Below are 18,014 nucleotides of genomic sequence, written 5' to 3'. Positions count from 1 at the left end.
TAGATAGCCATTTTGTTCAAACGTAAGTTAAAGGTTTTAGAAACTAGGTCTTTGAGGATGATAACCCCCTCAGAGCCCTCGGGGCAAGGGTTGTAAGTTATGACCTGGGGGCATATAAGGTTTTGTATAGATAGTTATGTTGTAGGAACTTCAGAAAGGGATCATTTGATTAGAAATTAGAAGGGCTTCTGCCCTTTTTAATAGTCAAAAGTGATTGGAGGATTACTAACACCCCTCACACACCCACCATTTCCCCAAACACATCCAAACAAAATTTTGAGATAGCCATTTTGTTCGATGTAGTTACAAAGTCTGGAAATTATGTTTTTGATGATGAAACTCCCCCCACAGGCCTCTGGGCAAGGGTTGTAAGTTATACCATGGGGGCATATCAGATTTTTTTTATAGAAAGAGTTGTCGTAGAAACTTGAAAAAGGAATCATTCAATTGTAAATTGAAACAGCTAGTGCCCTTTTTAATAGTTGAAAGTGATTGGATGGCAAGTAACCCCCCTCTCAAGCCCATTATTTCCCCAAACACATCCAATCAAAATTTTGAGATAGACATTTTGTTCAACATAGTTGAAAGGTCTAGAAATGATGTTTTTGAGGATGACAAACCCCTCACAGCCCTCAGGTCAAGGGTTTTAAGTTATGCCTTGGGGCATGTAATGTTTTTATAGAAACTGTTGTAGTAGAAACTTCAAAAAGGGCTCATTTGATTGGAAATCAAAAGGGCTAGTGCCCTTTTTAATAGTCAGAAAGTGATTGGAGGGCAACTAACCCCCCTCTCATGTCCACCATTTCTCCAAACAAATCCAATCAACATTTTGAGATAGCAATTTTCATCAGCATAGTTGATAGTTCTGGAAATTAGGTCTTTGAGGATGACACCTCTCCCCCCCCCCCAGCCATCAGGGCAAGGGTTGTCAGTTATGCCCTGGGGGCATATAGTTTTTATTAAAAGTGTTGTCATAGAAACTTCAAAAGGGCTCATGTAATTGGAAATTGAAATGGCTAGTGTCTTTTTTAATAGTTGACAATGATTGGAGAGCAACTAACCCCCCTCTCAAGCCCACCTTTTCCCCAAACACACCCAATCAACATTTTTAGATAGCCATTTTGTTTAATACAGATGAAAGTTCTGCAAATTAGGTCTTTGAGGATGACAGCCCCCTCACAGCCCTCAGGGCAAAGGTTATAATTTATGCCCTTGGGGCATATAAGGTGTTTATAGAAAGCATTGATGTAGAAACTCAAAAAGAGCTCATTTCATTGGAAATTGAAAGGGCTAGTGGCCTTTTTAATAGTAAAAGTAATTAGAAGGCTTGACATTTTTATAGTAGAGATTGATGTTGATACAATGTATTATTAGCCTATATTTTTTTTTGTTTAGACTTGCTGGCGGGAAGTTATTAATCAACTAGTTGGAAAAGGAAAGTTTATTGTCAACTAGTTGGCAGATATAAGGGCTGCTTTTTCACTCTTCAATGTGCTAAGATCTTACATCTTTTGTCAGAAAACGCTTAAAAGTGAAATCTTTGAACTAAGATCTTACATCTCTTGTGTTTTTTATGCAAACATCTTTCATCATTCTGCTCTGATCAGCAGTCTGAGAACAATGATGAGTATATCATCAAAGTTCTCTCATCATTGTTCTATATGGCAGAAAGATGGTGTCTTTCATGCTTTTTGCTAACATCAGTGAGCTGTAAGATCTTAGAACAAAGATGAGTTGAAAAAACAATAATACTTGGAGAAAGATGAAAGATCTCAGTGCTAAAAAACGACCCTATAGATTTCTCCCATACAGATGGGCCAAATTTTCCAACTAGAAGACTAAAATATTTTAATTATAAGGAGATTGGATAGTACCATTCTATATAAGCTTGTAAAGTAATTTTTTTCAATAGTCAAAGGATGGAGTCCCAATGGCAATTATTTCGTGCTCAACAGTTTTGATATTAAACATGTTTTTAAAATTTTGGCAGCTATGGACTGTTTTACCCTTAACCCCCAAGAGCTCAAAATGGAATTTGCTCCAAAAACAATTATTGAACTATGAAAGAGCATAAGAAAAGGCATTAAGTGATGTATTCACTTTCATCCTACCTAACTTCTGTTGTAAGCTGCAAATTTACCAAAGCCCCTTGTACTGAACTTTAAAAATTACTATGAAAGAAAATGTTATTCTCTTTATGGAAAATATAATACTTACATTCTGACTGAAGATTGATTTGGTGTCTTGAAGGAATGTCAAGAAACCCAAATGTGTCTCTTAAATCCTGTTCAATTTTTACACCATCATTGGATTGGCTGCTTACTTCTTTACTCAAATGTTTACTAAGATATTTTCCAGGAAAACCAACAGCATTTCTATCTTTTTCAGTAGGTTCCATGAGAGGAATTTGGCTAGAACAATCATTTAAGTCAACTAGAATGCCCTCGTCCATTTGAAATTTTAAAATTTTCAGAGTTCGGCAGGGTTGTCAGTATGGTATTTACCAAGCGAATAAAATGTGACTTAATCGCAACGTCTGACACAGACAAGAAGTATTACATACTTCTTGTCTGTAGACAGAAAAAATTGATTTTTTGGGCCGGGTTTATTTAGTTCACTGGTGCAATAGAAATACGCGTACACTATATAAAACTGAGTTGATTTTAATTGCAATCTGACTTTTTTTTTCAAACAATTTTGAATGTAGTGCTATAGTTCAGTCCAAAAATAGAATCTTAAGTCAATCTCGGTTCGTTTTTAAATAAGGATCCTTAAGAATATGACAGATGAGATTGCTTTTTTGTGTAAAAAGATGAATTACACATTATAATTGTCTTAATAATCTAGAAAATTCACCCAATTCCCGATTCGATGCTGATCTTTTGAGAAACCATGGTTATCACGACTCTCTCATCCGATTCCTATTACTCAGTTCCCATCAAAATTAAATATTGTCACAAAATTAGTATATACAGAAGATAAAAAAAATAAAAAAAACTGATACTAAAAAAAAGATGCAAATACCACCAGGAATACCTTTCCACCAATATTCAGGAAGGTAAGGGGTACGTAGGGATTGGGTTTGACGGTCTAAGATAGATTCCCTTTTAACTATAAACATTCTAAATATAAATTCTAAATAAAAAAAAATCAGAAAATAGACTGATTTTAAAAGTTATAATAATAACTAAAACAAGAAAAAGATGAACCCTTTCTTATAATTCGGCTGGAATCTTCTAAACACAGTGTATTTCTTAATAGGGGAAGGGGTTAGGAAGTGCTTACATAATCTCCCTAAGTATATTTTTTTCTTTTAATAGGTGGAGTCAAATTAGCTTTTCACCAATGGTTGTAAATCCTAGTTTTTTTTTCTTTTTAAATATATATGTATATATGTATATATATATATATATATATATATATATATATATATATATATATATATATATAATATTTTATTTTAGTCATTCGATTAAGTTGCAGAAACTATAGTTTTTAAAAAATAACAGTGGTTTCGGCCAATTTCTGTTTCATTTCTTCATTTTGATGATCCCCCATATTGACCCTGTATTCATTATTTCCCATGCTATTTCACTTTCATGGTCTTATATTTTCCTTGTTCTGCTTCTTTTTTTCGTAATAAATCCTGATTTTATTCCTTTTTTTTAGTTTCAATAGGATTCAACAATGGTATGATGTCGCATCAACTGTTGGCTGTTTCATAGGCAGCGCACTGGCGCTGCCTAAGTAAAGAACGGTGTGGGCACAATGTTTTTTTTTCTCCATTCCCGGGCACTTTGTATCAAAGAAATTGTCGTAGAAACTTCGAAAAGGGCTCATTCGATTGGAAATTAGAGGAGCTACTGCTCATTTCAATAATCAAAAATGATTTGAGGGCACCTAATCCCCCCCCTCCCCGCCCATCATTTCCACGAACACATCCAATCAAAATTTTGAGATAGACATTTTGTTTAGCGTAGTTGATTTCAAGATACAAAATATGTTTTTGAGGAAGACACTCCCCCACAACCCTCAGGGCAAGGGTTTTAAGTTATGCCCAGAGGGCATATAAAAACGATGTTGACACAATGTACTATTTATTATTTTTTCCTTTGATTGGAGGGCAACTAGCCCCGCCCCCCACGCCCATCATTCCCCCAAACACATCCAATCAAAATTTTGAGATAGCAATTTTGTTCAGCGTAGTTGAATTCCAGATAGAAAATATGTTTTTGAGGACACTCCCCCCACAACAATCAGGGCAAGGGTTTTAAGTTATGCCCTGGGGGCATATAAAGTTTTTATAGAAGGAGTTATCGTAGAAACTTCAAAACAGGCTCATTTGATTGGAAATTCGAAGGGCTAGTACCCTTTTTAATAGTCGAAAGTTATTAGAGGGCAACTAGCCCCCCCCCGCCCACGCCCATCATTCCCCCAAAGACATTCAATCAAAATTTTGAGATAGCCATTTTGGTCAGCGTAGTTGATTTCTGGATAAAAAATATATTTTTGAGGAGGACACTCCCCCAGTACTCTCAGGGCAAGTGTTTTAAGTTATGCCCTGGGGGCATATAAGGTTTTTATAGAAGCCTTTGTCGTGAAACTTCAAAAGGGGCTCATTCGATTGGAAATTCAAAGGGCTAGTGCCCTTTTCAATAGTCGAAAGTGATTGGAGAGTGACTAATGCCCCTCTCACGCCCACCATTTTCCCAAACACATCCAATAAAGATTTTGAGATAGCCATTTTTTTCCATGCAGTTCAAAGTTCAGGAAATTATACCTTTGAGCAGGACACTCCTCCCACAGTCTTCAGGGCAAGGGTTATAAGTTAAAACCTGGAGGCATATAAGGTTTTTATTGAAATCTTTGTCATATAAACTTGAAAAAGGGCTCATTTGATTGGAAATTCAAAAAGATAGTGCCCTTTTAAATAGTCGAAAGTGATTTGAAGGCAACTAAACCCCCTCTCACGCCCATGAATCTTGAGGATTCAAGGATGAGTGAAGTGAAATCTGGCGAAGCTAAAATGAAGCCGAATAAAGGAAAGGGAGCTGGAAACAAGTTACGAGAGGTCTTGAATCTAGACTGCTCATCTGACGACGCATCAGACAACTTACCTAAAAAACTGTGCGACAATTTCAGTGAACTTAGTTGGGATGAAGGCCAGAACAGTGAGCATGAAGTTGGTGACAATTCTACTTCTAAGAAGTACTCAGGTCTCCCAATTAAACTGTCTGATTTCTAGGAGAAAAATTTCTACATTGGGCGAACAGAAGACTTTCCAGATGAGGGGATGGTGAAGTTCAAATTTATGGAACGTGTGAGCAAAGCTGACTTCAGTTAAAACTGGCCCAAGAAAGGTGATGTCAGTGTTGTTGAAGAAAAATATATTTTCGCTGGACCACTCGTTCGAAAAGGACATGGCCCCTTCCAAATTGCAGGGGCACCGTGAAGTTACAAAGTCATACAAAAAACTTTCAAAGAACACAAATTCTAGCCCCCGGTTTTCCGGAATTTTTCTGCAAGCTCTGTTTTTTGACATGATCATAGTCTAATTTTCTGTATTTTTTTTTTATTTTGTTCAAGTGACTTGTTTTACATTGAATCTTAGAGGAAAAAGTCTGTAAAGAAGTGGTTGTTCAAACTTACCGAAAGCATTGCCAACTTTGAACAAATTAGGAAACTACATGAACAGTACATAAAATAAAATAACGTCGTTCAAAGTTGGACGAAGTGTGGGTAACTTTGAACACCATTTAAAAAAAAAAAAATTATGGCCATGTGGGAAGGGATAGAAAAAATACGTAACGTCCACCCTCTTCAGCGGTCAAATATACATATGGAAATGTGTTTCTAGGTTGTTATGTTACCATTTACAAAATTTATTGCGAAATAAAGGAGAAAAAAAGGTACTTTTAGTTCAAGTAACCCCGTTTAATGCCCTTTTTTATAGTCGAAAGTGATTGGAGGGCAACTAGTCCCCCTCCCACGCCCACCTTCCTATTATGTTTAAAAACTAAATCAAAATGCACTGTGTTAATACTAATTACCAATAAGGCATCTCAGCCATCACAAGAACCACTGAGGATATTATACTCAAACTTTCGGGGCTACTTCTGCTCTTAAAATTTAACCAATTCAAAATAGCGTAAGTGTATCCAAGCTATCAAATAAAGTAAACAGATTTTTTTTTGTGAATGGTATCAATTTTTGTATTTCATGTCAACTAGAGGAGGTATGAAACTAAATTAAACACTACTATTTGTGTCCAGACTTTTAAAAGGGTGTATGTTGTTAAAAATTGCTGAAAATTTTTCTCCAGCATAAAAATAGCAGGTCAAACTATAAATTCTTAAAAAAGAAAAGATTTTAAGTATTATTTTCTTTTTCCTTGTAAAGACTATGTCAATATAAAACGAAGAGAAATTAATTTAAAAAACTTTTTCTACAAAATAAGTTTTTCAAAGAAAAGTGAAGAACTCCATTAATCAAAAATGAGCAAAAATAAAATCAAATAATCTACCAATTTCGAAACTATTACAAATCAGCATCGATAAATAAATGAAACCCAAAACGAACAGAAATTAAAATAAATAACCGAGTCAAACTCAAAACGAGCAGAAATTAAAATGAGTAGTGCTTGAAACCCCCATGCCTGCCCAAGGCCAGAACATAATTTGCACTTTAATGAAAAAAATACAAATGAATGTGAATTTTCAGTTCAATATTAATATACTGATATTTAGTAATCAAAACGTTAATATTATTTGATTTATTAAAGTTATGAAAGGAAAAACATTTATATTTTTTCAGTAAAGTGCAAATTTTGTTCTGGCCTTGGGAAGGCATAAGGGTTGAAAGCCCTACTCATGTTAATTTCTGCTCGTTTTGAGTTTGACTCGGTTATTTATTGTAATTTCTGTTCGTTTTGGGTTTCATTTATTTATCGATGCTGATTTGTGGTAGTTTCACAATACATTCTGCTACAATACAATACAATTTCTGCTATTACAATAATGAGTGACGACAATCTTATATGGAATCCTATTCTGAATTACATTTGTCGGGCAATTAAAGACGGGAATCGCTCTGACGATATAGCCCGAAAAGCAGTGGATTTTTTTTCAGAGGATTCGACTGTTAATGCCAAAGAATTTTTGTGGCCTCTGGCAGGAATTTCTACTCGTGTTACTATGCGAACTAAAATTATAAACAATGTTTTGGATATAATAAAAGTATTTCATGCGTGTGAAGATAAAAAGACTTGTTTGCATGTTTTGTAATTTTCGAGCCCGACGAAGTTCCAATAATCACAGGCGGGACCACGGCTACTCTTACCAGAAAAGTAAACGAATTGTGCGTCAAGTTTAACAACTTTGTTGAGTCTATTCCCTCTTCTCATGTTCCTGTTCCTCCTCTGTATGTTGCTGAGTCTCATTCTACTGCAGCGAAATCGTCATATACTGTAGTCTTAAAGAATCCCCCTAAAGATCTACCAAACCCTAAAGCGCGAAAAGCATATTTAGACAGTATATGTGGAGATAATAGTTCAATATTTTCGAATTAAAAGGAAGAAAAACTGAATGGAAACTTTTTTTTAACAGCAAAAGTGCAGCGGAATCACTCGCTGAAACAGTGAGTGTAAAAGATATAACAGTAAATGCAAAATTAAAAAGCCCTTCGTTTTTTGGAATTATTCGTCATGTTCCAAATGATATTTCAGCTGAAGAGCTTTGTGCAATGATACCAAATTGTACTAATACAGAGGGATAATACTCGATCCTTTAAGATACAGTTCGATAACAAGCTTCAGTTAAGTTCTGTAATGGATATTCCACCAATTTTTGGTTACGAAAGGTTGTCAGTAAAGGAATTCAAACTTAAGCTTATGCAATGCTATAATTGTCAATCATTCGGTTATGCAGCTAAATCGTGCATCAGTCCTCCAATCTGCTCCAGGTGCGGTGGAAGTCATTTAAATTCTCGGGCTAATCCTTGCCAAAATGCTCAAAAATGTGCTTTGTGTGGATCTGATAGGCATCCATGCTACAGTATTAAATGTCCAGAAGCCCAGAAAGTCCTGTCTAAGCAATGAATTTCGATACATTACGCGTAGCCTCATGGAACTTAAATGGTGGTGTGATGAAAAAAATACCATTATTGGAGAGATTGTTGTGTTTTAATGATATAGTCTGTTTACAGGAACATTTCCTTTCAATAGAAGCCACCAGTATCGATCCACCCGTATCCAGTATCCACCAGAGCATCTGGTGGGGTGGCCATCTTAGTTAGTGGCGCATTAAACTCTTTGTTATATAAGACATCTGACTTTTTCACTGCTGTTAAGATTCATAAGACAATCGTATTCTCTGTGTATATGCCTACTGACTATAGAAACAGTAAATCTGAAGTGAAATTTAGTGGGGCATGCAGTAAGGTTTCTAATTCTATTAGCAGCTGTCTTAGTCAAGGCTTCGAATGTATTCTTGCCGGAGATATGAATTGTGATTTAACAAATAATAATAGTGCAAGAACCCAATTATTGTTAGCCTCCTGTGATGATCTGTGCCTGACCATCAATGATTCTGACTTTACTTATGTACATAATTCTGGCTCTACCTCTTCTCTTGATTTTATGTTAAGTTCATCGATAATTGAGAGGCATAACAACTCTCATGTAGACCTGAGTGTTTGCGTATCAGATCATTTTCCAATTATAAACAGTTTTAAAATAATTAAAGCAGCTACTGCTGGTTACACCAAAAAGTATCCACTTTTTGGTGTAACCAGAGAAGATTGGAATAAGATTGAACTTATCCTCTATCAAGCTATGTTAGATAATATTCTAGATAAGATCAAAGCGCCTTTTCAGTTGCTTCAACAGTGTGCATCAACCAGATAGGGAGAGACAAGTGCTACTTAATATTTACTGCAGTGAAATAACTCATGCTTTATTATGTGCTGAAACGGTTGCTGTCCCAAAACGCAAGGTCAAAGTTGGTACTGAAATTCCTAAGTAGTCGCAGAACCCATTTTTGAGTGAAGCTTGTCGTCGAGAAAAATTTTGGCTTGGGATATGAAATGAATGTGATCGTCCTAGATCTGGTGTTGTTAACCTGATTTGTCTTTATAGTAAACGTGAATTTGGACAGCTTTTATCTATGCATAAATGTGGCGTTATTCATAAGCATAGTGAGAAGATTAGTTAGGAGCCAAATATATTATGGAAACTACTTAAACGAAAAATTAGTTATAAAGTCTGAAACTACTCCCCCAAATAAACATGATTGATTATCTCCCTTTACAGCTGAATTCTCATCCCCTCATCCTGTGCTCCAGGATAAGTTTAATGGGGAGCTTGATAAGTGTTTTATGTTGTGTAGGTCTAGGTACAGTTTTGTTGTAGGTATTTCTAATTTTGTTTGTTCTATTTTAAAGCTGAAAAAGAAGAAATCTAGAGGTTCTGATAAACTATGTGGTTTACATTTAGTTCATGCCAGTGATAAATTGCTTTGTCATCTGCAGCTACTGTTACAGATGGTCTTTAACTCTGGTCTTGTTCCACATTTATTTTGTAGGAGGGTAATTACACCGATACTAAAAAAGGGGGAAAATCCATCTGACTGTTTATTGTACTGTCTTATAACCGTGTCGCCAGTTTTATGTAAATTAATGGAACTACTTGTAGTGGATATGCTCATAGATAAGTGTTCTACTCCCGACTCCCAGTTTGGTTTCAAAAAGGGGGTTAGCCGCGAGCATGTGCATTATATTCTTGCTAATGTAATGGCAGAAGCACATGACTTAAATGAAAGATTTATACTCGCAAGTCACGACTTGCACCGGGCTTTCGATTCGGGGATTCATTCCGACCTACTCCTGTAGGCCCTTAAGCGCGGGGTTGACCAGTCTGTGATATTAGCATTTAGAAATATGTATAAAAATCTTCAAGTACACATTAATATACCGTCAAATGAGGGTCCAGTTTTATCTTCCCAAATAGTCCAAGTGAAGAAGGGTATTAGGCAGGGTGTAATATCATCGCCTCTACTTTATAATACCAGCATTATAGAAGCGCAAAAGTATGCTAAACCAAGTTTTATATTTCGCGGCGTAAATATAACGTTATTACATTATGCAGACGATATTCTTAATATAAGTAGATCTTTAACTCGTATTGAAGAGAATTTTGATATTCGTAATGAAAAGTATGGAGGGATTGGCCTGTCGTTTAATTATAGTAAAAGCGAGTTTATTGTTTTTAATGGTGATTCCTCTGGTGCTGTTTGTAAATTTGGAAATAAGCAAGTTATAGGATCTAGTTCCATCATGTATTTAGGACTGCCAATAAACCCAGATATGATTACTACTCACGCTGACCCACTTTGTATTTTTCAGGAAAATCCAGGAAAGCGTACGGAACTCTTGGTTCAACAAAGGTAAAATATAATCTCCGAATCCGTGCTAGACTATATAATGCACTAATAATACCCTATGTTTTAGCACTGGATCCGTTTTGGAAGATTTCTTCTTTGAAGGATAAAAGCAAAACTTCGTTCTACATTCTATAAATTTGTAAAGTCTCTATTGAATGTTCCTCTATGGGCCAAAAATTCATTTTTAAGTAATATGCAGAGTGCCGCGGAGCCAGTTGCTGCCATTTTGAAAAACCAAGCCAAGTTGCGAAGACCTTTAGATCTATCTTTTAGCCTAAATTTGGCCATAATCTCTTGAGTTGCTGTTCATTTTAATAGCTGTTTGTTTTTAATTGATTGTTTTCATGTGTTGTGTGAATTTGTTGCATTAGTGTCTCTTTTTTTCTATTATTTCTCTGTTTCTCCATTTATGCATTTTGTATGTACTTTTTTTTAATGGGTTAATAAAATTATTATTATTCTTGTTACTCAGTAAGCTCTTGTGACGTTTTTTTTTACTCTGCTTAATGAGTTCGCTCCACTTTTCTTAATTTCAATAGGCTTTTACAGTGGTATTATGCTGCATCAACGGGTAGCTGTTTTGAGATGAAAAGTGTCAAAATACGTAAAAGGTAACAAAATATGTAGTTTTTTGGCGAATAATCGCATCTCAATTTGATTCAATCATTTTTTACTTTGAAAAAAAAGGGCACTATAACTTTCAATTTCCAATTGAACGAACCTTCTCTTAAGTTTTTATGGACACCCTTTCTATATGACGTGGGTAAAAAAAAATACTGTATAGAAGCTATATGGTTCTTTACTAAATTCCCCCAAAATACAAGGAATTTGATATCCTGTTCTGTCTCATTACTAGTGGGTCGAGCTGAATCTGATTTTTTTTTGGGGGGGGGGGGAGGATAAGAGACTAAAATTCTGTTTCCCCAGTCCCCACGGAGGTGTATACACTACGTTCCTTTTGCTATGTTTGTCGTCTCACAAACTCTTTTGCAAGTTAAATGTAATTAATTAATGATTTCGAACCGAAATCTTAAGGGAGGCCTAAAAAACAAAAGTTCTCATTGCCTATACAATTCTTGTGAAGACTGGAGAATGATATTTTTCTCCCATTACCCAGAGACCGAATCCCAATGTTCTTACACCCACCCCCATAAAACGTAGCTGTATGCACTACTTGCTTGCCTTCATGATTTAGGCATAAAAAAGTATACCCCCTGAAGATTAGAACCAACCGAGTCTGATTGAAATGTACTTTAGAGAAATACTAGCTAAATAATAACACAACATGATTGTCCTCAGATTATTGAATGGCTCTGAACTCCAATGGGTGGATTTCACGCCTTTTTCCAAGGGGGGAGGATATATATGACGTAAGTACTACCCGTTCCTGTTTCTAATACTTGGAGACCCGAACTGGCAGTAAAAACTGATTCAACAGTGAGAGTTCACAATGGTTGGTAGTAAGCTAGCGCCATATTGTCCAACAGGAAACAATGGAAAATCAAGTGACAACCAAAGAATTTTTTTGAACTGGTTTTAGACCGATTATTTTTGCTTTCAGAGGGTTTTTGTTGGAACAATCAAACTTACTGTAAAAGTTTAAGTCTGTAGAAGCTACCTTTCGTCCATTATTACATTTCTGACAGCAAATTCACACCTTACACAGCGGTGCAAATTCATGAAAATGCTGGGGAGACCTTAGTTTCTCTGGAGCTATTGGTGGCGCAAAGGGCGTCAACAAAGCCTTTATTCATCCCGAAGGGGTGACGTCTTTCCACTTAGGTGCCAAAGAAGGAAAAAGGGAGAGCACGTCTTTAAAAATCTAGGAGGGGGAGTATGGTGTTTTTTTAATGAAAATCTCAAAAAGGAAAATATCAGAGAAATAGATTTCTCAAAATTTTGGGTGGGATAGGGGCGGAAAAATCTAAGAGGTGAGGGATGCCCCATTTCATTTTACGGAGATAAAGAGAAAAGTTGAAACTTAAAACTAATAAAAATTTCCTCACAGATTACACAAGATGAATCTACAAAATTGGCCAAAAAACCAACTGAATCGTGATATTTTTCAATAACGATAAAATTGTAAAAACGGGTGCTTTATTGAAAACACAAAGGAAATCCACTAAAAAATAGAATTTTCTAACAGGAACAAAAACCCATAAATAGCTTGCAGAAAACATGCACGAGACTAATTTACAAGGCATTGAATAGTCTTTCGCCTGTCGCGATATCGATAAATTTTAGTATACAATCCTAGCTCTCTAAAAAAAACTCAGCAAGCTCCGTTTTCAATATAGTTCTAGTTTTTATAATTCTACAAACATTAGAAAATACCACAAGTCAGTTTATTTGGGCTAATTTTGTAGATATATCTTGATACATCTAATTTTGTAGATAAATATTTTAACAACCTGGATGCCCATAGTGTCTTTTGAACTGTTTCAGTAACCCCTGGAAGCTTCAGCTTAATACCCGTAACCATTCCAAAAATATTGCACATCCGCCATTTTGAAAACCTGGATGCACATACTGTCTTTTAATTTTGTTCCATATCCTCTCAACATTCCCTGAAAGTTTCAACTGTTACAGAGTAATTATTTTCTTGGCCTAGAGACCGATCTTTGAGAGTTTCAACACGGCGACCAGCTTTTCCATAATGAAACCTAATAGAAAACAAATGGAGCTTACATATATTCAACAGCCCTTGTCCCAGGGGTTATGGAGGCCCTGTCATCCTAAGGGCATATTTATTGAACCTACCGAGTGTTCTGAATAAAATGGCTCTATAAATTTTTTTGATCGGGAGTCTTTAGGGGTTAAAGAAAATAGATAACAAAAAGTGCGAGGGAGGGGGTTGTCTACCCTCCAATCCCTTCTGAATATCAAAAAAGGGCACTAGAAGTTTCATTTCCCCATCAAATCCGCCTCCTTCAAAATTTCTAAGAACACTCCTTCCATACGAATCTGCCTGGTAAGAAACAAACACAAAAACCAACAAAATAACATATAGATGCGGCATCGCTCTTTACTTAGGCAACACTAGTGCACTTCCTTTGATTTGTGCAGTTTAATCAATGTTATGAGTATATTAGAGAATTTAAATCAAAGAAATTCAATCTTTTCGTAAAAATAAAAATTAATAAATGAATAATTTTTGCGTTAGTTAGTTTTTTCTATGTTTTTAGTTTAAACTAAGTGAGGGGTACAGGAGAGGGATCATAAACCTCCCATTAAGGATTTTTAGCCGTGGAGATTACAAAGGCAGCCTTACTATTCTTCCCATTCCAGAAATGGTACCAAAAACTGTAATTGTTGGACCACTTTACGATAGACTTAAGACGAATTTATAAGACAAGTACACAGCGACAGTAGCTTTCTAGTGATCCACTAAATATCTTTCTGCGACTTTGCGCTAGTGTTTGGCGATAATTTCATTAAACGATACATCGATATTTTTACTTTCGATATTCGATAATCGATATATCGATATTTCTTATCAGTTTTTTTGCTCAGATTAACATTAGGTTTTGGCAAAATTCAATGACACAATTTCTAATTAAGGAGTATTTTGCACATTTTCCCCCCAAATTTTGAATAAGATACAAAAACTTCTATTACATGAACGTATATTACAAAAACCATGATTTGGAATTACTCGGGCTCAGGGTAAAGCCAAATAAACTACTGGCTATTTTTGGCTATTCAAATCAGCAACATATCAATGTTTTCCCCTGAGAATTGGTTCTACCTTTCAGTGATTAAAATAACTTTTCTTCAACTGAAAGTAAGGAGCAACACTAAGACTTAAAAGAACAGAAATTATTCCGTATATTAGGCGGATATCCCATCCTCAATACCTTTTTCTTCACGCCAAAGTTTCTTTTTGTATTTCAATAATGTCTTTACTCTAATTAGACAGCTCTCGTGTTTCAGGAGTTGTTCTTAAATAATGTGGAGAAAAAGTTAAAATTAGCCTAAAGAGCGAGGTATTGAGGAGGGGGATCTGTGCTCATATAGGGGATAATTTTTGTTTGTTTTAAGTTTTAATATTGCTCCTTACTTTTAATTGAAAAAACTATTTTTTTAATTTAATTTCCGATTGTTTTTAAAATAATGCCAGAAAATCCACCTTTTCGATCCATGGGAAACCCCCCCAAGAAAATCCCTCTTTGGAAAGTTCCTTCTGCGTAATATTTCCCATCCCCATATAATTCTATCCCTGATGAAAATTCCCCCCCCCCCAAAAAAAAAACTTCTTGTTGACAATTCCGCCTGGAAAATTATTTTTAAGCCTACTTTCGTTTGAACAAAACTTGTTTTTCTTTTAATTTTTAATCGTTTTTCAAATCATGCCGGAAATCCTTCTCCCCTCCCAATGTCTCAATGGAAAGTTTCTCCCGCACGAAATTCCCCCATGGAGAGTCTCTCCCGTATAAAATCCTTCCTTGAAAAAATACCCCAAACAATCTCTACTCGCTTTGAAATTTTCCATGGTCAATTGTCCCGGAATTTCTCCACGTGTAAAATTGAATTGGCAAAGAGAAAGTAAATCAAATAAAAATAATTTTGTATAAGAATTCTGGTAATTCCCGGGTCCCCGTGTATAGTTTCCCTTTGAAAGTTCTTCCCCTGAAACTTCCCTCACCATGGCAGATTCTTCCCTTGGAAATCCCCCCCCCCAGAAAATTTCCACCACATTAAATTCAATGTCCCCCAAAAATGTCTGTTTACTTCCCAATATCAAATAGTATATGTAAACACTAGAGAAATTTCATAACATAGTAACCCTTTTCTCCAGGGATTTTCAGGGTTGTATCATCCCCAGAGGCATGATATTAGACCTTTCAACTATGCTGATCAAAATAGTTATCTCAAAATTTTGATCGGATGACTTTGGGAAAAAAAGAGCATGGGAGGGAGGGGAAAATCTAGTTGACCTCTATTTGTTTTGATCACAAAATGGGACACTAGAACTGTAATTTCCATTCGAACGAGCCCTCTCCCGATCTTATATGATCATTGATTCCATACGATCACCCTGGCAAAGCAAGAAAAAAAAAACAAAAAAACACACAGACATAAAAAAAAACAGAACAAGTAAAGACGTATTCATGATCTCAAGACTTCCGTGACTTGAGGGGATCAATTTTTCTTGGAAATAAAGATTCCCTACTGAAAATCTAGAGCCGTGACAGATATAGCTGCTGAAAAAGCTTCCTGGGATTGACTACTGAAACTTCGTCTTGCGATCCCTACAAACTGGCTTGATTCTGTAGTGGCTGAATCACAGGGACTGTCACGGCTGTTAAAGAATGTAACAGGAACTGTTAAAGAATGTTTCATATAATCTTTTTTTTTTTAACTTTGAATAATATAAAACGAAACTTAGATTATGTAAATGAATATCCTGGAAACCCAAATTGGATATTACTCGGGCTCAGGACAAAAAAAAAAACAAAACAAAAAAACTACTTGGTATTATTGGCTATTAAAAAAAGGCAACAAGTCAATGTTCTCCATGAGGGTCTGTATCTTTTTTTCAGTGATTAACTGGATGATCTTGGAAAACAGTCTCAGACGGGACACTGGTGCGGGCATGGATATCAATTTAGTGGCAACTTAGACTAGGTATTTCTGATATACATATTACGAGACTTGAATGAATCAGTTTCCCTTGGAACTATATACTCTATTGAAATTCCGTAGAGCCGTGATAGATTCAGCTGCTGACAAAGCTTCCTGGGATTGACTACTGAAACTTCGTCTTGCGATCCCTACAAACTGTCTTGATTCTGTAGTGGCTGAATCATAGGGACTGATACGGCACATGCATCTACTGATACAGATTTCAGAAAGGCCCAATCCATGTATCTTGCTATTTTACTCTCAACTTGTAGAAAGTCACCAGGGGTAATATACAATTTCTAGAAATGCGGATTGAGATATGTGGCAATTTTGACGAGTGTGATCTGAACAAGGCCTATAAGCCTAGGAGGTATTTTATCTGTCCAAGCCCTTTGGAGGTTCTCAGCAACATTTGACAGCCCACCCTCACTAAACGTAGTTTCAGAACGGGCTATGTATGCTGTGTATCAGCATATATGAGTCAGTATATTGAATAGATTATTCTTCTACTCTGCCATTTGCGAAACAATATTCTATCTTGGATCTTTTCTTCTGGACGTTCACCGGTAGATACCGGAAAAAGCCGAAATAATATCGTTTTCGATATCGATATTTAAGTTTCAATATTCGATATTTGGTGCGATATATCGATATCCAATATCGCCCAAAACTACTTTGCGGTAGCCGGCTAGCCTTAGCCAAAAAAAAAAAAAAAGAAAAAAAGAAAAAAAGAAAGAAAAGGAGATGCATGCGAACACTGCCAAAAAATTCTTTTCCCCTCTTTCTTCAAGTGGACTCAAAACTCTGAGTGTTGTCTTAAACCATGACTATTTGATTGGCTATCCTATACTTTGGATTCCCCAGCACTGAGCAAAAAATGATGTTTTGTGACACAATATGGCAGAAAACACCACTTTACCGTGCCACCATCTCACAGCAGCACTCACGTCATTTACCACTGTCTGTGATCACTGAAAAGATGCTTGAAGCGTCTCAAATCGCCGAAGACCCCCACCTAGAGTTTACAAAGTAAAATGTTCTAGCAGATCAACTAGAACAAACAAATTCCGTTTGCTTTGGCCATACTCAGACCTCGAGCCCTCGCTAGCTCGTTATAATGAATCACATTTATCTATAACTAGGCCGAATCTTAAAGTTCCAACACCATTCTGTACAAACTCTCATGTTTTGATTTGACATTTAGACATACACTTTATCATGATCGTGGCATCCACCAAAACTTAGTAAGGAACGAACTCTAACTCCCAGTAACCAAAAATTTTAAAACTCGTTTTGAAAAAAAAAATTGTCAAGTGATGAAGAATTTCCATTTGAAGCTCATTCAGGAATGATAACTATTAAAACGATTACTCTTAATAGTAAAAGATTATTACGAAAATAAATTTATGGGAATTTCGAAAACAGTCTGAAAACCCTCAAAAATGGTGTCGGGTCGAAATGAAACATTGTAATCACCATAGCCGAAAACTTCTTACAGTAGAATTATAGTCCTCCATCTCGAGGAACAAGGAAATTCACTTTTTTGCATGAGAAGCAGTGATGTCTCCTTTTTTTCTTGGTGCCAGTGAGGCACCGAAACATCATGGAAAGGCCTTTAAGGGCACATTCTAAATACAATTTCTTTACCTAATGTCTTCTGCAAGCACCAGAAGATAATATGACACATCTTCATATACAAGATATCTTTTGACATAATAATATAACACAGGTGCAGCGTTACCAACTCGGCACAACTGTACCGTTTTCAGTACAATTCATTACATTTGAAAATATTTTGGTACAACAGAAATTCTCCGGTACATTTATGTGCTATCTGCTCTTAAGATGGTACAAATTTGTTTTTTTCTGGAACAATTTTAGTTCCAAAACTGGTAGAGTTTATTTAAAAGAGGTCGCCAACGCTGCACATGAATCATTGACATAAAAAATATA

At 35.9% G+C, this 18,014-nt stretch overlaps 2 protein-coding genes across 3 annotated transcripts in view; one reads left to right on the top strand and one right to left on the bottom strand.

The window, feature by feature from the left end:
- Positions 1-2,452, bottom strand: part of LOC148944702 (uncharacterized) — a 64,672-nt gene extending 62,220 nt beyond the window's left edge. The window contains exon 1 of one of the 2 annotated variants that reach the window (XM_089100313.1): positions 2,218-2,452. In XM_089100313.1, the coding sequence (XP_088956439.1) occupies positions 2,218-2,452 (235 nt within the window). The remainder of the gene's footprint in view (positions 1-2,217) is intronic. The other variant, XM_089100314.1, reaches the window with a different exon arrangement.
- Positions 2,453-9,933: 7,481 nt separating this feature from the next.
- On the top strand, positions 9,934-10,443 carry LOC148944701 (uncharacterized). The gene has a single exon (XM_089099998.1). It carries the CDS (start codon positions 9,934-9,936, stop codon positions 10,441-10,443), a length of 510 nt encoding a protein of 169 aa, XP_088956124.1.
- The last annotated feature ends 7,571 nt before the right edge of the window (positions 10,444-18,014 follow it).

The sequence above is a fragment of the Artemia sp. Qi Xiang Cuo genome, chromosome 14, assembly GCF_049724085.1.
Source record: "Artemia sp. Qi Xiang Cuo chromosome 14, ASM4972408v1, whole genome shotgun sequence".
Taxonomy (NCBI): domain Eukaryota; kingdom Metazoa; phylum Arthropoda; class Branchiopoda; order Anostraca; family Artemiidae; genus Artemia; species Artemia sp. Qi Xiang Cuo.
This window is presented reverse-complemented; position numbering and strand designations above follow the sequence as displayed.